The sequence below is a fragment of the Oncorhynchus keta genome, chromosome 2, assembly GCF_023373465.1.
Source record: "Oncorhynchus keta strain PuntledgeMale-10-30-2019 chromosome 2, Oket_V2, whole genome shotgun sequence".
In the NCBI taxonomy this organism is placed as follows: Eukaryota; Metazoa; Chordata; class Actinopteri; order Salmoniformes; family Salmonidae; genus Oncorhynchus; species Oncorhynchus keta.
Window position 1 is genome coordinate 74,408,089 of NC_068422.1, and position 21,897 is coordinate 74,429,985.

General features: G+C 41.1%; 2 protein-coding genes across 51 annotated transcripts in view; one reads left to right on the forward strand and one right to left on the reverse strand.

Moving 5' to 3' along the window:
• The first annotated feature begins 3,522 nt into the window (after positions 1 to 3,522).
• On the forward strand, positions 3,523 to 14,352 carry LOC118360057 (toll-interacting protein). Its single transcript, XM_035739120.2, has 6 exons — positions 3,523 to 3,901; positions 10,389 to 10,538; positions 10,667 to 10,849; positions 11,028 to 11,180; positions 11,272 to 11,359; positions 12,201 to 14,352. Exons 1-6 carry the CDS (start codon positions 3,869 to 3,871, stop codon positions 12,419 to 12,421), a joined length of 828 nt encoding a protein of 275 aa, XP_035595013.1. The 5' UTR covers positions 3,523 to 3,868; the 3' UTR covers positions 12,422 to 14,352.
• A 1,552-nt stretch (positions 14,353 to 15,904) lies between these two features.
• The window catches only part of LOC118371097 (mucin-2-like), a 32,604-nt gene continuing 26,611 nt past the window's right edge, over positions 15,905 to 21,897 (reverse strand). For all 50 annotated transcript variants that reach the window (XM_052482994.1, XM_052482909.1, XM_052483010.1 and 47 more), the window contains 18 exons: positions 21,619 to 21,824; positions 21,028 to 21,199; positions 20,660 to 20,907; positions 20,284 to 20,467; positions 19,942 to 20,125; positions 19,532 to 19,704; positions 19,354 to 19,423; positions 19,138 to 19,259; positions 18,898 to 18,929; positions 18,407 to 18,575; positions 18,139 to 18,243; positions 17,947 to 17,987; positions 17,618 to 17,740; positions 17,387 to 17,485; positions 17,165 to 17,293; positions 16,920 to 16,959; positions 16,595 to 16,718; positions 15,905 to 16,392 (listed from right to left, as the gene is read on the reverse strand). In XM_052482994.1, the coding sequence (XP_052338954.1) occupies positions 16,179 to 16,392; positions 16,595 to 16,718; positions 16,920 to 16,959; positions 17,165 to 17,293; positions 17,387 to 17,485; positions 17,618 to 17,740; positions 17,947 to 17,987; positions 18,139 to 18,243; positions 18,407 to 18,575; positions 18,898 to 18,929; positions 19,138 to 19,259; positions 19,354 to 19,423; positions 19,532 to 19,704; positions 19,942 to 20,125; positions 20,284 to 20,467; positions 20,660 to 20,907; positions 21,028 to 21,199; positions 21,619 to 21,824 (2,435 nt within the window). In that variant the 3' untranslated portion in view covers positions 15,905 to 16,178. The remainder of the gene's footprint in view (positions 16,393 to 16,594; positions 16,719 to 16,919; positions 16,960 to 17,164; positions 17,294 to 17,386; positions 17,486 to 17,617; positions 17,741 to 17,946; positions 17,988 to 18,138; positions 18,244 to 18,406; positions 18,576 to 18,897; positions 18,930 to 19,137; positions 19,260 to 19,353; positions 19,424 to 19,531; positions 19,705 to 19,941; positions 20,126 to 20,283; positions 20,468 to 20,659; positions 20,908 to 21,027; positions 21,200 to 21,618; positions 21,825 to 21,897) is intronic.

Below are 21,897 nucleotides of genomic sequence, written 5' to 3' on the forward strand. Positions count from 1 at the left end.
CATAATGAGTGCTCAAACTCCCCCTTGTGTGGGTCTGGAGCAATGAAGCTGTGACACTGGGTACCTCTAAGTCACGCGGTGTAAGCTCGCAACTTTTAAAGGAGGAACCACTGTAAGTACAAATCTCTCTCCCTATCTTCTGAATCAAGCTTGTAACTTCAGTACAGTAGCCTATGCTTTGAAAGGGGAAAGGGGCAGGTAGCCTAATCATCCACAAGCAAAGATTTTCACTTTGCAGGCAGACACTGGAATAAGTTTCTGAGTGACAAAGTGCCTATGCAAAGCTTCACTCTGTTTCATTTCTGTATTTCGTACTTTTCCTTCAATTCGCAAGAGGCTGACTGTATCTCACCTGAGAAAGCATCCAAGCGCGGGAAACAGCGCCCCTCTGTCTCTGTATGTGTAACCCATCTTTCTGATGTTGTCTCGTCAAAAAGAGTATGATATTATTGCCGCCATAGCAGTGAATGCAAAGGAAGCCAATTTGGATTTGGCTTCACACCAATCACTTCACATCAAGCAAAACATCATTTTACAGAAAACAATATTAATTGTTTCATCTTGCTGTGTTGTTGTCCTCCGATGGCTAGCTAGCTAGCTAACATTGGCCCTTTTGCTAAATTAGCGAAGGAATGAGATAGGGATTTGGACTTGTAGTTTTACTTCATTCTCCGTACTGGATTCTGATCCAACCATAAATTAATATATTGTGCCTCTGGCCTGAGAGGTTGAAAGTCCAATATGTACACTGAACAAAAATATAAATGCAACCTGCAACAATTTAAAAGATTTTACAGTTCATTAGGAAATTTAAATTAAGTAGGCCATAATCTATGGATTTCACATGACTGGGAGTACAGATATGCATCTGTTAGTCACAGATACCTAAAAAAGGTAGGGGCGTGGATCAGAAAACCAGTCAGTATCTGGTGTGACCACCATTTGGTCATGCAGCGCAACACATCTCCTTCGCTTAGAGTTGATCAGGCTGTTTGTTAATTGTGGCCTGGAAAATGTTGTCCCACTCCTCATTGATGGCTGTGCAAAGTTGCTGGATATTGTCGGGAACTGGAACATGCTGTTGTACACGTTGATCCAGAGCATCCCAAACATGCTCAATGGGTGACATGTCTGGTGGGTATGCAGGCCTGGAAGAACAGGGACATTTTCAGCTTCCTGGAATTGTGTAGAGATCCTTGCGACATGCATTATCATGCTGAAACATGAAGTGATGGCAGGGATGAATGGCCTCAGGATCTCGTCACGGTATATCTGTGCATTCAAATTGCCATTGATAAAATGCAATTGTGTTCGATGTCCGTAGCCTATGCCTGCCCATACCATAACCTCACCTCCACCTTGGGGAACTCTGTTCACAATGTTGACATCAACATACTGCTCGCTCACACAACGTTATCTGCCTGGTACAGTTGAAACCGGGATTCATCTGTGAAGGGCACACTTCTCCAGCGTGTCAGTGGTCATCGAAGGTGAGCAGTTTCCCACTGAAGTCGGTTGCGACTACGAACTGCAGTCAGGTCAAGACCCTGGTGAGGACGACGAGCACGCAGATGAGCTTGCCTGAGAAGGTTTCTGACAGTTTGTGTAGAAATTCTTTGTTTGTGCAATCCCACAGCTGGTCTCAGACAATCCCGCAGGTGAAGAAGCCAGATGTGGAGGTCCTGGGCTGGCGTGATTACATGTGTTCTGCGGTTATGAGGCTGATTGGACGTACTGCAAAATTATCTAAAACAACATTATGGCTTATGGTTGAGAAATTAATATTTACAATTATCTGGCAACAGCTCTGGTGGACATTCCTGCAGTCAGCATGCCAATTAGATGTTCCCTAAAAACGCTTTTTGTGCGTATGAAAAATATCAGAGATCTTTCAGCTCATGAAACATGGGACCAACACTTTACATGTTGCATTTAAATTTTTGTTCAGTGTAGCTAGATGTAGTAGGTTAATGTTAACTATCTGGCTCATCATTGCCCATGAAAGGAAGTTAGGTGAGCAAGCTGAAAAACAGAGGAAGATCACATTGGTATTTCTCTACAGCTAGGGTGAATCAACATGATTTTTCTACTTACGCACACACACACACAGGAAACAATAGTTGTTTAGTAGTCTGAAAATGTTGAAAACATTAACTTGATTGACAATGCTGACTTGTCTAGTTAAAGGTTAAATAAAATAAATAAAAATAAAAGGCAATGTAGCTGTTTGTTACATCCAAAATGCTTTGTGGACTCCATCTGACAGTTGCTCTCCGGTTTTGTGATGAAACAAGTGTGGTTGAATTTATTCAGCCATTGGGTGTGTTCATAAATTCGCTGTGGCTATCTACTCCGATTTCAGAGCACTCTCTCTGAGTGTGCAAGAGCGCAGAATAACTGATGAATTACTGATGAACTGAATAACTGATGAATGAACCAGTTGAATATGGCCAGTGTCAGTAAACGTTGACAAAAAAGTGTAATTAAATTGTTGCCAGCAGCACAGTTGCAGTCACCAATGCTCTAGATAACACGAAAACAGCCTAACCAGCTCTACTAGGGGGAGTAAAATGGTCAGAGTGAGGTGTACTCTTATTTGTGTCTGGAAGAAGCTAGCAAGCTAGCCAACATTAGCCAGTTAGCTTGGATGCTATTGTGAAGTCAGAAAATGGTCTGAATTTAGGAAAGGACAATCTGACCACACTCTGAATTTACAAACAGCTCAGGCCTATATAGGCTATAGGCTGTAGGCCTATATATCATGGTGGCAAGGCATATGAACTAACAGGTTAAAGAACAAACAACAGTTATCACAACACATAGGTTGTAATATGGCTTCCCCAGAGATTCTACCCATGTACCGCTACTGAGTCTGAACAGTCAAAAAGCACATGGAATCAGATATCAAACCACATGAAGGTGGTAGCTAACTACCTTGTTAATTGTTTGCAAACAAATTAGTGAATGTGCTTGAAAGCTAAACGGCTAGCTAGCTAGTTGACTACTGTGGCCAAAAATGGCTTGTTTTGAATGTTGGATCATCTTATCCTTCGAAGCTTTAAAAGTGTTCTTACACTATGATTTTGACCATTCGAAGCAACTGTGAAACGTATATGGCAGGGCATTGTTGTCATCTTAGCTTGCTACATAACTTCTGATTGATAGGAAGAAGTAAGAGCACCACCACCAATCAGCCTACACCACTGCCAGTGCGCACACTAATCGTTACTATGACAACTAGCTTGGCCACGTCAACTAATGACTGCTGTCTGAAATCCGATTTGGTCACCATAACTTGCTATTTGGACAGTCAGTATTCCTAAATGGATTTGAAAATCTAAACTGATTTGAGCATTAAGCCCTGCAGTGTGAATACGAGTTTATACTCACAACTCACTTCAATCTAATAGGAGGAACATAATAGATTTGATGGATGAACTCGAGACCATGAGTGCATAGCCTATGCCTTCCTGTCGTCATCTGCTTTTCCTCTATGTACATGTTGGTAAAGAAATAAAACAGGTTAAAGCATATTCTGGCTGTCCTGTTATTTTGTGAAAATTAAGGAGAAAAGCTATTGAATATTATGGACCATTGAGAGGCACTATGTTTCTCTCGCCCAAATCAGACTTGAAATTGCGACCTCACGCTTACCGATGTTCTGCAACGCACCCATCAGAAGCGGAAAGAGGTCAAGTCAGCTGATTATCAAACCTGCCTGGATAAGAATTCTTGGCTTGACACGATTGGATGACTGGCGAGCTTGAGTTGTTTACTTTTTGCGAGTAATATTTGCCCTCTTCTTTCTAACGGTATACGGTTGCAGTAGGCTTTCGTTATTTGTGAAATTGACACACTTCAAAACGGAATGAGTACTACCATTAGCACCCAACGAGGACAGGTAAATATAACGATTAATGTTAGATAACAAGCTATAGAAGTTAGCTAATGTTAAATTAGCTAACGAACACGGATAAGCACCATTTTAGCTAACGTTAGCTTCAATAATCACTCTTTTTCATTTTAACCCAAATTGGCCAGATTAGCTGTAGCTAGCTGCAACGTTTTAATGCAAACAACACCGTAACGTTAGTTAATTTAACAAACGTTAGCTAGCTACAGTAGTTTACTAACTTCAGGCTAGCTTGCTGGGTCGTTTTTACGACAGCCAGCTAATTTAGAAGCCTAAAGTTTGCCAGGTCTCTCTGGATATAGCCATATAGCTAGCTTGCGCTCCTTAGCTAGAGCTTGCCAGGAGCAATAACCACAAAGGCGTAGTTAGCATTCGGCTAACTAGCTATGAAAATGAGCTACTTACTGGTTAAATCTAAAGTCAACTAGACAGTTACCTAGCTAACTACTTCTTCGATGGGATTTAATGGCGATTGGTCTCTAATGTTAATGGTCCATTACCGCCTCCAGCTGGACGGGGTATTGAATAAGAAATGAACAAGAAAACATTCCGGGAAAGGGAGAAAACGACATACAAAATAAAACACGTCAACTAAAAAAAAGCATCATACTTCCCCAATCACAGTCCACTCAAAAATGCATCCCTGTGATGGGGCTACATACACTGACAGGATTTATTGCATGGCTGTGAAATCACGAAGACAAACGTTCAGCAGCATTCAATGATTCCAATTTTTTTAGACGTCTTCTCCACTTGTGCTGTACAGTTTATGACCATTGCAATAAATAATACAAAGTCCACCTTTTTAATATGTAGCATTTCACTATCTCTCGGTTGATGAGAAACCTTCACTGGTCGTGGTAGCTCTACCATTGCTTCTTCCCCCCCGCCACTTGTTCCTTCCAATTTTCTCACCACCTCCTGATAGGAGACACGCTGGACACTCTTTACCCTTTCCAACCGTTTTCTCCTTCACCCTAACAGTGCACTCCAAGAATTCAGGCGCATGTTCACCTCCACAGTTGCAGAATTTCCCTTCAACTGGCATATGATATTCTTCACTTCTGCACACACTTGACACAAGACCAAATCTTTTACATTTATGACACTGAAGGGGCTTGTGCACAAAAGCTCTTACAGGGTATCTAGGGAGAGACTCTTTATCAAAGAGTGGCATTGATGAAGTTAACTTATTTTCTCCATCCACTATACAGGGCAATCAATGTGCACCAACCACTCCATCAAAGTCTTCAGTTATATCCTCTGCCCTTATTTCTTGCGCCACACCAGAACTAACCCGTAGGGTTATTAGGCGTCCTGCTATGGAAATCCATGCAGGATACATTCCACTCCGATATCTTTTTGACTCTTAACACATGCTTCTAACACACGCTTCTTCTGCTCCGCAGACACAAACAAATCTAAACAAGACCACTTATTGTGACTCACCGACTCCATACTTTCTTCCAACACATTCCATATTTTCCTGGAGATGTTAAATGGATTTCCCAAGTAGCAATGATCCAAAACCCTGATTCGGACCAAAAATGAGTCTAGTGGTTTCCTATTTTCCAACATAGCTTTACTTCTCTTGTTTCTCTTTTTCTTCACCACTGTAACACACTCATTCTCACTTTCTGTACTATTAGTTTCATTCGACTCACTAGCAGTTTCAAACAAAACCTCAGTTTCTGCCATCTTCCGTCAAGCTAACTACTGTATTCACAGGAGTTGATTGTGTCCCCCCTCCCCAGACACGATCAGGACACGCAGATTGAAATATCAAAACCAACTCTGAACCAACTATATTAAGTTGGGGACAGGTTGAAAAGCATTAAACATTTATGCCAATTTAGCTAGCTAACTTGCTATTGCTAGCTAATTTGACCTGGGATATAAACATTGGGTTGTTATTTTACCTGAAATGCACAACTTCCTCTAATCCACAGATAAAAGGGTACAAGTTTTTCTAGTAATCTCTCCTCGTTCAGGCTGCTTCTTCTGACTTCATATGGCGGTTGGCAACCAACTAAGGTGCATTGCCACTACTGACTTAAGTGTGGACCTCAGTTCATCTTTCAATCACCCACGTGGGTATATGCTCCTAAAATCCAATTAAGAGATGGCACGTGGTATATGCTCCTAAAAAACAATGAGAAGATGGGAGAGGCGGGACTTGCAGCGCATTATACGTCACAAATAGAACCAAGTTCTATTTAGCGTCTGGCTACGCAGACGCTCGCTAGCAGTGTGTGTGCAATGATTGAATAACATGTATTTGGACATTTTATTTTGCAATGCACGCGACGCGAGAGGAGTGGTCAGCATGTGAGGCAAATGGCTGTAGCTTGTGTCTATAGGGCCAGTTTAGCTGACGTTACTTGCTTGAGTTTATCAGGACACAGCTAAACCAGTGTCCTCTGTTAGCCATTTGAGCTGAAGCCTAGGCAGGAGGTATTAAGCAACATTTTACTGAACTACCTCTATAGGGCAGTGATGGAGAGGCAGAGACGAGCAAGATCTGATGATGTTGGACTGGTTTCCCAGACTGATTAAACCCTGACCAAATCACCTGACACTTTTTGTCCAATAACTGAAGATAGGGTGGTCATATTGTTATGATATTTTCAAATAAAATGTAATGTATGAAATTAAAAAGCCATATTATGCGAATGTGGCACTTAATACACAAATTAGTCCGTAGGAAAATACAATTACAGTAAATAAATCCCAATCATTTAAAGTAGGGATTGTCATATTAACAAATCTTAATGTTTAATGCAAAACAGAGTTTGTAACAATTTATGAAATTAGAACAACTTTTTGTACGATTTATAAAAATGTGATACTTAATATGCTAATTGACTGAAAACACAAAATACAACCAGTTAAGACCATTCATTTAAACTAAGGTGGTCATTGTTAACATATATTGATGTTTTATGCAGAACTGGGAGTTTACACTGAGGAGTAATACCCTGACAACACCGCTCGCATCGCGTGCGTGAGCATTGCGAAATAAATGTAGAAATCGATATTATTCAATTAATGCACCCACACTGCTCGCGTGCGTCAACGAGCGTCTGCTTTGCCAAGGGCTAAAATAGAAGTCCTTTCTATTTGTGACGCAGATCGCGCTGCAAGTCCTGCCTCTTCCATCTTCTCATTGGTTTATAGAAGCAGGTACCCACATGCCATCTCCTCATTAATAGATAAATAATAGATGCCATTTAGCAGACGCTTTTATCCAAAGCGACTTACAGTCATGTGTGCATACATTCTACGTATGGGTGGTCCCGGGAATCGAACCCACTACCCTGGCGTTACAAGCGCCATGCTCTACCAACTGAGCTACAGAAGGACCACATTGGGTATACCCACGTGGGTGACTGAAAGACGAACGAGGTCGGTGGCGGTAAAGCACCTAATTTATGAAAGTTGCCAATCGCAATATAAAGTTCATAGAAAAAAAGGCCTGGAAGGAGGAGAGGACTAGAAACGATTCGGTTGACCGTTTTCTGTGTGGATTAATTGTCAGAGTAGAGGACCAAGTGCATTTCAGGTAAAATAACAACTCAATGTTTATATCCCAGGACAAATTAGCTAGCAACAGCAAGCTAGCTAAATAGGACAAATTAGCTAGCAAGTGCTAGCTAAATTGCCATAAATGTCTAATGCTTTTCGACCTGTCCTCAAATTAATGTAATTGGTTCAGAGTTTGTTTTGATATTTTAACCTGCGCGTCGTGATCACGTTTGGTGTGGGGGGACCAAATAAATGTATGCATTATTGTGCACGATGGTGCACGCATGCAGCTGGTTTGGGTTCTTTGTAAGGTGGAGCCCATGCGTACGTGTACACACACACACACACACCAGGAGTGTCAAGAGTACATGTAGTTGGGATTAATACAAAAAGCAGGCTTACTATTTAGTATTTACCAATTAGCAACTGTTAGGCGGTTTAAATCACAGTTATGTTGGATTTAGTTGTCCAACTGAAGAGGCCTAGAGTGCCAAATATTAGGCCCAACCCTGTGCCACCTGCACACACAGCATCCCCACACACATTTCTCAGAATCTTCACACAGCACCCACCAACACATACACACCACGTCACACATAGTGAGAAGTGTGTGCCTGTGTTAGGCTAAGTCTGAACTGTTACACAGAAATCTATTAGTCTAATAATATAGCTTACTTCTAAGGTAGGCCTACGCCTGAGTTGGGTTACATTGTAATGTTATTTTTTGGTTTTAGATCATTTTCTCTGGCGAAGGGAGGATAAACTGCACCATTTCCAACCAATGATTAGCCTAGACTCAGAAGAGACAGTGAGCTGCCTGCTAGCCAGCTGCACAGAAAGATAGATGGGACACATTTTCAATTCACTTAGCTATGTTGTTATCGGTTGTAGGCCTGTCGCCGCTGAATTCTTGTAGTTTTACTTGAAAGAATAAAACCATTCATCACAAAAATCGCTAGTAGCATAATGCTGCCTCTCGCCCCAGTTGCCTCAGGGAACAGTGTCAAGGACTCCCACACATCTAGCACTCATCGTGGGGGTGGGGGAACAAGAATTTGGAGCAATCCCTGACAACCCATACATTAAATTGTAGCTATGATACAATGTTGACAATTTGGTGACTTTGTCGCTATATTTAGCAAGTTTTCAGACCCATCCAGTGACTAATTGGTAAAATGTTCTAGCGACAAATTCAGCTACTTTTCAGGCTACCTTTTGCAGAGTTTTGACATTTAAAAAAAAAAGATTTAACCTTTTATCTAGGCAAGTCAGTTAAGAACAAATGGTTATTTTCAATGATGGTCTAGGAACAGTGGGTTAACTCCCTTGTTCAGGGGCAGAACAACAGATTTTTACCTTGTCAGCTCGGGGATTCGATTTCGGTTGCAAGTTGTTAGTGTTTCATACTGGAGAGGGAATGCAAATCAACGACGCTGGACAGAGTGGAATCGGGTGTATCAAAAAGGCAATTTATTGGTCAAAGATATCTTGTTCTACATCGTGCATGGACCTAAGGAATGTGACTCTGTGAAGAGTCAGAATAATTAGGCTGCTCAGCCAGAGTTTACAGCAGAATGTATACACAGAATAATGTAGGTGGAGTCTCGTTGTGTTGGTCTTCTGACTGGTCCTGAAGAGTTGGAGGCGGGCCTTGCTCTAGCCAGAGCGGGCCCCATTGGTGCACAGCATTGGTGCACAGGGGGGGCTAGAGTGTGAGTGTACAGTGCTTCATGAGATGTATGTGTGTCAAGGATACGTGGATTTAGGGACTGGTAATGTCTGCTTTAGGCCCAGGTGTTTCCTGTCTTTGCAGGAGTGCATGCAAGGGTCAATGTCAGTGAGATAGCTTGGCACTTCTAAGCTCGTTAGTGTTGCAGGCTGCTCTTTGTAGTTTTACAGGGGAGTATATTTGCGTGATGGTAGCTGTGTGTCCTTCGGATAATCATGTTATTGCACACAGGCTCTAGACTTGACTGAGGACACTGGGCCCAGAGTTATCTGAGGGCATCCGGTTTAACCAGAGCTTTGGTCTGCTAGTAACGCTTTATATTAGATTATTTATATAACAAAGTTCAACACTCTAACCACTATGCTACCTGCCACCCGGTTCTCTATAGATTTGATGGCATTTAGCATATTTTCCCAATCAATTCTACCGAAAACAAGAGTGGGAGAAGCTGTCTGCAACAGAAGTCACATCAGAGGCACAAGGGGAGGGGGTTTGCACCGGGAGAGGGGGTGAAAATGCTTCGTCAGGCACCGCAGCTGTGCCGCAAGGCAAAACGTCAACTAGCGACAAATCAAGGAGCCGATAGTTAATCTCACTGAAAAATAGTTGCCAACACTGGCTATGACGCTCTACTTTGTAACCTGTTATGTTTTTTTGGTGTATCTGAGGAAAACGTGTAATGATAGACCCAAAATAATATAGTTTTACCTTATATTTCAGTCCAAGGATGTCCAATACACATGAAACACCCTCAGGACTTTCCAATACTTCTTAGCAATAAAATGTCACACATTACTCTGGTAGATTGAGGAATACTTACGCCAAGAGCAAATATGAACAAGCTGATTTTGCGGGTTTCAGAAAAAGGGCTGCCCCACAGAATTCTTAGCATGGCACTTGCTTTAGATTTCGGCTCATAAATATCATAACATACAGTATTGGGATTTTTAGACATTGTTAACAACTGCCACATTAATGTTTTCAAATGATTCATGTATTTTGACGACCACATTATTGACATTTGGTGAAAGTAGATTTGTTTACTCCTGTTCTTTGTAGAATTCTCACATAGCGTCCATTAACCTGTCGAGGTCTAGCGTCCATTAACACCATATCAATGGTGTGTCCGTGAAATCGCTGCATATTTTGACCCATTTCATCCTCTAGTGTGGTTTACCTGTCCTCACTCTTACAATTCCTCTGCTCGTTTTGTCTTTTTAGGTATACATTGGGGAGTTGCCTCAAGACTTCCTGCGTATTACTCCCACCCAGCAGCAGCAACAAGTTCAGTTGGATGCCCAAGCAGCGCAGCAGTTGCAGTATGGGGGATCCCTGGGCACTGTAGGACGGCTTAGCATCACTGTAGTGCAGGTAAGGCGTTTTTAATTGTGCATCTGCTTGGTCTTTCCCTATAGTCAAGACTTATTGTGGAACACAAGGTTATTAATGCAGTGGGAATGTTTTCCTGTGAATCACTGTTATGTCCCTCTTTTCTCCAGGCCAAGCTAGCTAAAAACTATGGTATGACACGCATGGACCCTTACTGCAGGGTCCGACTAGGGTATGCTGTTTATGAAACACCCACAGCCCATAATGGTGCCAAGAATCCACGATGGAACAAAGTTATCCAGTGCACTGTCCCACCTGGAGTAGACTCCTTCTACCTGGAGATCTTTGATGAGGTGAGAAAGAAGGAATTAGGGGGCGGTGGGTGAGGAAGATCGTAACTTATTGGCTCGACAACTAGTCATGTCTGGAGTTATTGATAGCAATCTACTCTGAGTGTTTCTTCTTGATGATCATCCTTGATTTTAGGGACAAGTTAATGATTTGAGGTGTTTGTGCTGGTCACTTTTCCAGAGGGCATTCTCCATGGATGACAGAATTGCATGGACACATGTCACCATCCCGGAAGGCCTGAGAGAGGGCAGTGTGGTTGATGAGTGGTACAGCCTCAGTGGCAGACAAGGCGACGACAAGGAGGGCATGATCAACCTGGTCATGTCTTATGCTGTGAGTTCATAAAACACACATGCTCACATTGTCATTGTAGGACAGTTTGAAAGTGATTGATTGATATTCCTCTTGGCTCTCATGCTTTCAGAACATGCCAGCAGGTATGCATATGTCTCCACCCGTTGTCCTCATGCCCACAGTCTATCAGCAGGGGGTAGGATACGTACCCATTGCAGGTGAGTAGAATCATACTGTGATGTAGTATTAGGTTGAATGTTTGATACAATAATCCAAAGAGACTCCAAGAAAACTCAAGATAGATTAATTCACCTGTTGGTGTTGCAGCTGCAAAAGCACACATACCGGTCATAACACGACTACAGGCTACTGCAATTCACTAGATAATTACACTCCTCATACACAAAGAGCCTAAATCTAACACTACTTTTGATCTCCAATAATATATAAAAACTGTATATTCATATTCAGAGTATATAAAACAGTAAAGATACAAGACAGTGTTATAGAACAGTAATTATGATCTGTCAGCTCGAACTCCATCTGCTCTATTCCACCCTTATGGAATCATTCTTGCCCTCAGAGACCCATTTCCCTCTTCCCAAATACAATGCACATAGATCTTTCCATCTAACCCATAACATAATAATTACTAATGCTAGGCTAATTATACAATTATAAACAGATTAAAATGGGCTCATGTCAGTCTTCAACAGTTGGCAATCTTAGACAGAGACACTGCAGCCATCTAAGGCCCAGTTCTATTTTGATTGCTAGTCTACTTTCCAAATGGAAGTGGGCATAGCGAGTGAAACGAAAGGACGAAATAGACCACGCCTCTGACTGACCACAGAACATTGTCATTTTCTGTACATTTTTCTGACTATTGTACATGTTTAATTGCCACTGCTCATCGGCACCCAGCAAGTGATCTACTTACTGTGCACGGGAGATGTTTATTAGTGTGTGTTGCCCTTAAGAACTGTTGACCTGTTTAAATTCTACATTAATAATAGGAGATTGTTGCTTACCCATTTCTCTCTGGTTTGCTCTTCTCAGGAGTGCCCACTGTATACAACCAGGGAATGGTGCCCATGGGTATGCCTGCAGCACCCACAGTCGCCCCACAAGAGGCTCTCTGTAGTGAGGAGGATCTTAAGGCACTGCAGGACATGTTCCCCAATCTGGACAGGGAAGTGATCCGCACTGTAATTGAGGCCCAGCAAGGTAACAAGGATGCCGCCATCAACTCTCTGCTCCAGATGACAGAAGAGCTGTAACAGTGGAGCCACAAATAAATCCACTGTGGCTGCCAGAACATTGCCCATTCACAGCAACAGCACCCTGCACAGTCTGTAAATATGCACTCAGGCCTGCGAGCTCTCAACTGTCACTCACACTAAATAAAATCCAGCTGTTTTTTTTTTTACCATAAGCAGATGTCCATATCTGAGGTGTCACACATGTATACATCTGTATACATTACCATCTGTATTATGAAACAATGTATAGCTTTGTTCCCAGTCCACATCTGGGATTGGGACATTGGTTTACCTATTGATAAGTGCTGTGATGGCTGGTTGGCTTAATGTTACATTCCACTTCACTCAGAATGGGTTATGTACAATTGATGCAGTGCTACTGTATGTGGAATAAAGAAAGGAATTGATCCTGCAGAAGCTTTAGATATTTATGAAAGAAGTTTTTGTGAGACATTGTTGAGAGCTCCCTAACCTGTCTTCTCTGTATATGTGTATTGACCAGTACTGTCCTGAGCCGATCTGTATTTGATTGAGATTGATTGATATATATCAATCAATCTGTATAAATATAGTTATATATATATTCAAAATATGATAAATTATGAAGACAAGAGATTTAGGTATTTCTATCGGTTCAGAGCAGAAAGGGGACTTATCACAATATAACAAACCACGATGACTTAGGACAAGGGAAAATTCCCACATAGCCACACAGCCAATGCCTATCAACTTCTCAAATGTTGAGGTTCATTTGCCACCATTCCACTCTACTTTGGATAATGCCATATGATTTTGTACTTCTCCAACCAAAAATGCCTCGGAAAGTTTCAATATCATTGGTCAGTTGTTTAGTAAGAGTGGGTAACTATGGTTGAAGAATATATCATGGTAATCCAATATCAAATAATGACATGGTAATACAAAATGATTGAATGCAGTGAAGAAATAAACATATTATTAATATCATCCTTTCCTTTCACCCAATCTGAATTCACAGGTTTTATTTCAAACCGTTATAGGCTGTGAAAATCCCTGCTGGTTTAATAAACAAAACTGTGTGCACAGCCCAATACCATGATATTCAGAAAATTGTTGGTATGACTATCTTACAGATTAAATGTAATGTCCTACCACTACCATATATAGGCCCACACATAGAGGAGACTTGTAAAGATCCATTGACATGAGGTATTGAATGTTGCCCCCCCCCCAAAGGTCTGATTTTGACATGGGGTTTTCATTTTCTATTTGTATAAGCTTAATCTTCAAAGATGTGCATATATTTTTCCAAGGAAAGATCCTCTGTTTTGGTGTGATTCATTAAAGAAAGTATATAGTGCATTTCTTTATGCTTAGGCCATCTCCATGAGTGTCATACAGTATGTAAAAAATACTTCTTGTTTAAATTTAAAAGACCCAATTCTGGGCACTTGTGTTTGATTTAGCACTCTATCCCCTCTTGATTTAACACATTCCTCTACCTTTCACTTTCGTGAAGACACAGCAAGCACTTTCATTTGAAATATTAAGTTTTCTTCTCTGTTTTCCCACATGTCCCATTCTCATAGACATATTTTGAACATGATTGTGTCATGTTTAGCCAGACATCTGTATAATCCCTAACACTTTCAACGTTTAGCCATTCTACTTGTTGGTGATAGTCCATAAGTAAATGTACCTTCCTAAGCTAAAGAGACCATGACATTTATTTCACTTTTACAGTCCTTTTAGTTAGATCAATGTGCACAAGGATGTTCGAAGGCACTCTAGCGGAAGTTAGGAAGGTTGTTCTGATTCTGTTGCAATGGAATGGCAAGGCTACGTGCTACAGCAGTTTATCTGGTTTGAATGTACAACACTTTTTTGGCATCAAATTATGTTTGCAATTTGACATTTGCTCTTGTTTCTTTTACTCATGACACATTATGGAAATAAATGTTTTATCTGCACGTGTTTGGTCTTGTAGTGTAGATCTCATCCTGGTTTGTTTGCTATGCCATTTTTGGACTTGATGATTGAAATATACCATAGACTTTTGACGAATATCAGTTAAAAATGACTCATGAGCTTAGTTCAACTGCCATAACCCAAAATATAAGCTTGTTTTACATCTTTGTAAACAATGAAATAGTTAAACACTGTATAGACTCAAAACATGATGAAGGCCAACATTCAATCCGGACTATGGAAGATCTGTGTTACAGCGCAATTGACATATAAAAGTATTTTTCGATCGAGCCGACATGTGCTGCGTTTACCGTTAATGTGGTCTCTACGATCACTGGAACATTGCCTTTAAAATGTGCATATAGTGGACAAAACGTGATTGGATTGAATCTGGCCCTTAAACTAAAATTTTGTACTCATGGATGGTACATCAATAGAGACAGTCTGAACTGCAGATTGCCCCTTTAAACCTCACCATGTTGTCAATGATACAAGAACATCACTACCCTATTCTAGCTACATATTTTATTATACCTTTACTATCTTGTGACTTACTGCTTGGCAAGTTTTGTTGAGTCAATATATTTTCAAAAGTCACTAGTAGCTATCTACAAGTAATTGCCAAAATAATAGAAAAACTTGAGTAAATGAGGGTTCTGGTGGCTCTGTTATGGTGTGGTGCATTTTCCTGCCATGGTTAATGACCACTCAACCCATAGAGCAGTGGTATTCACATTATTTCAGCGTAAATCCCCAATTTTTTCAGCCAGATTTTTACATCAACAAATAACCTTATATTCATTGCATTTTCATCTCTTATCAAAATGAAGAAAAAAAACAATTTACTTAAAATGTTATCTTTCAAATGATCTTTCTCGAAAACATTTGTATATCGTTGGTATCCTATTGGTACGTTTCTCGAAAACATTTGTATATCGTTGGTACCCTATTTTTTTGTTGTTGACATTTTGGCGACCCCACTGCAGTTCTGTCGCAACCCTGACTTTGAATACCACTGCCCTGAGGGCAAGATAAACACCAGTACAGTACAAACACAACCATTCTGAGTGGTCACCTTCAATTTCTGATGAATAACTTCTATCCACAGGGCACGAGTGGTCCCTGAATGGTTTGATGAGCATAAAAACTATTTAAACCATATGCCATGGCCGTCTCAGTCACTAGATCTCAACCAAATTGAACACTTATGGGAGATTCTGAATCAGCGCCTGAGACAGCGTTTTCCACCACCATCAACAAAACACCACATTATGAAATTTCTCTTGGAAGAATGGTGTCGCATCCCTCCAGTAGAGTTTCAGACACTGAGAATCTATGCCAGGGTGCATTGAAGCTCTTCTGGCAGCTCCTGTTGGCCCAATGCCTTATTAGGACACTTTATGTTGTTACTGTTATTTTGCCAGTTACCTGTACATACTTCTAAGTAGCATAATGTTACTGTTATTTTGTCAGTTACCTGTACATACTTCTAAGTAGCATAATGTTACTGTTATAATGGTCACTGTGAATAGCTTGAAGGATTGTGAGAATTGCTGAAAGAGCAAAGCAACATGCAGAAGCACATGATGTTGCTGTTGTTTATTACTCACTACAAATGAGAAAAGAGATTACCCACTACATTTATCATAGAAAATACATTCATTCTACAATGAAAGTATAAGAACATAATAGTAAGTGTTGCCGATTGTGGAAATACACTGACATGACAGATTTAAGTAAAATGTTACAAGAAAATAAATTTGGAGTAAAACATTCAATGTTATGAGGATAATTCCTATATCAGTGTGCATGTTGTCTCCCTAGACGTTTAGCGCCTCCTTCTGCGCTTTCTCGTCGTCCCCGGGGCGGCGGTCGTTTTTGCATCACAGTCTGTGACATGACATCCGCACGACTCCACGTGGATGTAGGAGTGCTTGACCTTTGACCCATCAGGGCAGAGCAGCTCCACCTCTTTCTGGCTAGTGGTCGCCTCTTGGCAGCAGGAGCAGTAGTGCATCATGGTGTTCGCCTCTGCTGAGTACCTGCACATTCACAGAAACACAAGACAAGTTGAAAAGAGGGCTTGAATTCCCTGGGTTGTCTTGACAAGATGAGCACAGGAGCAATAAGTAAGTCAAATTGGCTTGTAGTTCATAAAGGGCACACTAGACAGTGAATAGGTGATGACTGACTGGGGCCTGCAGGACATTGACTAGTGCTGCGTTCAATATCCATAGTACTTACATGGAAGAGGTTCCACAGTTTCCTGAGCAGGAATTGATCTCCACAGGCTCAGCGGTCACACAGCCACTGATGACAATGCTAGTGGTGGTGTACTTCATCTCACAGACATTCCTGCGTTCTGTGCCTGGTCAGGAAAGATGCATCAAGAGTTATTGTTTGAAACAGTATGACAGTAGATGAAGCAGAGACCGCCAACATATACATTTTTGGCCAGTATGTAGGCACACAATGTTTCCTGTTGGTCTTATTTTGGTGACATAGCATGCTATTATTAACCAGTAGATAGGTGGTTATTAGGATTGATTTGGCTGGACGTGTTACTTACAAGTCTTGCAGCATCCATTTGCATCTGTCTTTTCTGTGCCCTGCAGTGAAAAATGGGAGAGATGATTTATAAGCGGCAGATTGTATACATTTGAGCTCCCTTCCATTCTAAATGTTACTGAAACATCTATCTCTATGACCCAAGAGTGCTAGGAATGATAGTAACATTCTGAGTGAGAAAGGAAAACAGTGTAACTGCAGTGTTAATTGTCCCCAAGACGGAGGTGAGATAGGACAGAAACTCACTGGGACACAGATCTCTGGGCTGAAATCAGGGCACACAGTCTTCACCTCTACTGGTATATATTGGTCATCACTTTTGTCACACGTGTACATCACACATTTGTCACCAGGTGGTGACCATGTTTCGTTCACCTGTCGCACAAGGAGAAGAAGATGAAGAATTATGATGGAGTTTCAGATCATGCAGACAGATTATGCATCCTCATACACTCTTGTGGTACTCACCTGCATAGTGTGTTTGGTCTTATCTGGCATATTAACCACACAGCTTGTCTGTACACATTTCCCACAACACTGACCAGGTATGGCCTGATACTGGAAGCCCTAATACGAGCATGGAGAGTATATTAGTAAATTATTGGTAACCTACTTCATAATTCTCCAGAGTAGGCTACTGCAAGTTTCTTATAAATACGTAAATCCATGTATCATGTTTGTTAAGAGAGACATGACTACCTGTGAACATGTAGTGTCGCAGGAGATATTTGTGCACACAATGTTGTTGAGCTTGGTGCTAGGATCCATGGTCGAGCTGCAGATACAATTCTCACATGTTCCTTTAGGAACTTCAGCACCAGGCTGGAGTGAAAGAGAGAGACACGTTATAATCCACAATAACAGACTGTTTGAATAGAGGAGGGTCAGAGTGCAAAGGGAGCAGTTCTATAGTATAATGCATCCAATTATGAGGGCAGTAAGCACAATACAGCTTATCTCAAGCTATGTGTGTGGGTGTCTTTCAGAAGCTTGTTGAATTTAATTGATTTGAAATGATTTATTCTCACCTGGTACTCAATGTTATTGTAGACACATACACCCTTAGGAACTGAACATACACACATTGAGAAGGAATCAGTCAATGATACCAGTGATTCATGTCATAGTTAACACAAACGTAATTCAAACCAGTGATACCTGGGAATTACAAAGTCAATGAACTAACTAAACCGCTGATGAAGAAAATCAAAGGGTCTTACCACAGGTATACTCTGGACAACAGCTTGAGTTGGATGTGCTTATAATTGCCTCCCACCCTGGCTGGCAGTCCATCATGACTTTGGGGCAAAGCAGTGCATCACACTCTGTTACAGAGGTAACCAATGAGAAGTGATTAAAAGACAAGCCGATAGAGGGTCAAATAACCCCTATGACCCTACACAACACTTCAGATGATCTTGGTCTAGTACTGTATGAATAAGAGTTGGCCTTCTAATGTTTTACCGAAGGGTCTGTTCCATCACTCACCACATGTATATTTCTGGCAGCAGCCTTCTGTCTTGTTCACCAGTCTGTAACCAGTCTCATTGCAGATGGGTGTGGCTGGTGTGGGGCAGGTGATAGGCTGGCACTGGACAATCACAGAGTCCATGTCACAGGTGCACTGCTGGCAACCACTCTCCCATGTATCACCAGGCTTAATGGAAAAACAGGGTAATGTCAGGTCAATACATAGATAGAAAAGACGAACTCAAATGTTGTTGTTCTGAAATGAAGTGGATTTAACCATGGCAGTTAATATGAACCATCACAAGGTGAGAAGGAATGGGTTGGAAGTGGTTATTCAGAGATTAAACGTTTTCTGGTCTGTTCTTTGGAAGGAATAAAGAGGACGACCTATCAATGAAAAGTATCCATCCTAAGTATGTGAGTTTCCCTGACTCATGTGAAATGCATCTCATCATATGTCTATGTCAGAATGAATATCTGGAGAATATTTAGATGGAGGCAGTTCTTACCATTTGGGGGTTGCCATCAGGTCCGGTGCAGCCTGAAAATAAATACAGGGTGTGTTTAAAATGTTTGTAGTTGGGGTCAAGTTGGGGTCAAGTTCTTCACACCTCCACATTTTTTAACTCTTCCATTACAAATAAAGCCAGTAAACTGTGATTCATGCTGAATTCAACTTTTAAAAGTACAGAAATGTCTAATTCTTATATTGATAGATACCTGCAAAATGACCCATAACCCATTCTTACCACAGGAGACCACACAAGTATCAGAGTAGGTGCTGAACAAGACGGTTTTAGATGGACAGAAGCAACCCTCCTTCGTCTTATTGATCATTTGGGTTTGGTTGTTCAAATACTTCTCATTATATCTGCGTACAAAATAGGTTTGGGATTATACAGGAGATCCTTTATTTAAAAGAATATGAAGGAATTCATATGACATCCAATCAGACTAAAGTTTACCTGGTATTACATGTTGGTTCAACTGCTGGACCACATGGCATGTACACCTTCGTGGCTGGGCATGTATGCTCTGCAGGACAAAAATAGGTCACAGTTATGCTAAACAACAGCAAAAAAAAATGCACGTCGCTGCCTATGAATTTGTGGCATAACTACTATGCTTGGATTCACAGCTCACCACATTCTCCATGGGTGAACTTCCTCCATTCAATGCAGATCCCTTTATTTGCACATTCAGATGCATATGCCTCCAGACTAGAGCAGCTAGAATTAGCATTGTAGCAGACATCTGATCTACAGGCCTGAACGAAGGCATCAGGAGAAACCGCTTTATGGCATTCCTCAAAGACCCTTTGACAGAAAAGGACATAGTGATTTAGAGAGATGCATGGAGTGCAACCTTTAACCAGAAATGCCAATGGAACAGTACCTGTATTATGATAGAAACAAGTTTCAAATACAAGCAAATTAACATGACAGAAAATGTACATTACAATTGATAAAACACATTAGGAAGTGAATGATCATTTAGCCATTCCCATTGTGTGCTTGTTCCCTTTCTCGAACTTAGTTTGATATGTTCCTTACTTGCTGTTCATGATTTCACAAACGGCTGTCTTGCAGGGGGTAGGGGATGTGCTTGGGGGTGGTGCTGTTGGAGGAGTTGGACAGTCCTGGTTTGGAATTAGCCACTGGCTAGCTGCGACTGAGCAGCTCTGTATCTGACCATTAGGTGACTGGCAGTCATTCTTCTGGGAATTATCACAGGTACCTTAAAAAATAGGGATATTGCATAGTGTAAAACCTAGTTAGCAAGGCCAGGCCATAGTTTGTTGTTGTATGCAATTTCTATAGGGTGGTCTAGATAGGAGCATCTACTGACAGTTTGAAACTGTGAAATGTATATTGACCCTCTTTTATAATACTCACCACACTGGCCCTCTGTGCTGCTTTGGAAGAGGGAGTAAGGAAGGTTGATGCTAAATGATGACCCCTTGTAAGACACCTGAACCTTAAGATCAGGGATCTCCAGCACGACCTCCACACCAGTACTTGTTAGAGCAATGTCACCCATTCTGTAAGCTGGGTAGATTCGTTTACTGTTGACATATACCTGCATTTGTGCAAAAATGGATACACATTTAGATGGTTGAGTCATGTGTTATTTTGAAAGTAGTAACATGACAATATTAACCCCGTTATTGGTTTTCATTTAAAGTTATGGGATTTTAATAATGCAGCAGCATAAAAACGCAGCAGCATAGAAAAATACAAGCAACGGGAATTATATTTTTTAAATAGTTACCACATTTTCTGTTGTTTCACCAGATCTCTGCTGGGTAAGAATCACTTCATAGGAATTGTAGTGAATGATAAGGGACTGAGGACAGAATCCACTGTCGGCATTTCCACAGTAGTGATTATCAACAATAATGGTAAGGTTGTATTTGAAGTTGATTTCTTTCACTAAGGTGTATGAGCAGTTCTCCTGGAAATTGTAATATACTCCATCAAATGTCATGTAGTGAGATCCACCCCATCCACTGCATACACCTGCAACATGTTAAAATATGAGTTGATAATAATCTAAGCTATTGACACAGGACAATGAAAGCTAATGAGCAATAATGTCTTATTTTCACTCAGATTGTTGGGTTGTATGTTGTCACTTACATTCACATTCATATGTAAAGCAGCATCCAGTTGAATCATAGACCTTCACAGGTGGACGACCATTCTCACACTGTAGTGGCTCCACTGGCTTGCATTTTACTGGTAGCTGGACAACAATGCCGTCCTGGCAAATTGCTGTGGTACAGCGATTCAGCTGCCAAGACTCTCCATTCTGACATTGATTTGATAAGGGAAAGCAATGACTCAAACATTCACAAGGAGGGTTAAATATACTCTAAGTGGACTCTACAAGGTGTCGAAAGCTTTCCACAGGGACGCTGGCCCATGTTGTCTCCAGTGCTTCCCACAGTGGCAGGATGTCCTTTGGGTGGTGGACCATTCTTGATACATAAAGGAAACGGTTTAGCGTGAAAAACGCAGCAGTGTTGCAGTTCTTGACACAAACAAGTGTGCTTGGCCCCTACTACCATACTCCGTTCAAAGGCACTTCAATATTTTGTCTTGCCCATTCAACCTCTGAATTGCACACATACATATTCCATGTCTCAAGCATTACACCACAAAGAGATATAAACATATTCACCCATTTTATTATTACAGCCCAAAAAAGATTTTTAGGGAATAAATTACCTTTCTTGGTGGCTGAATGCTAGTGCAGTCTGGGGAGGATTGAGTTGTTGGTGGTGTGGTCGTTGTCTCTTCTGACGTTGTGGGTGAAACAGTGGGTGGTGTAGAGGAAGGACATGGATTTGATTCCACTTCAACTTGACACGTTGCTTTGCAGTAAGCGGTGAAGCACCACCCTGAACCATCAGTCACATTATACACTAGGTTCCCTGATTGTTAAGAAAGACAAGTGTTAAAACATTTCCTTTTACAAATTAAAATTAATTAAAAGATTAGTGAAAT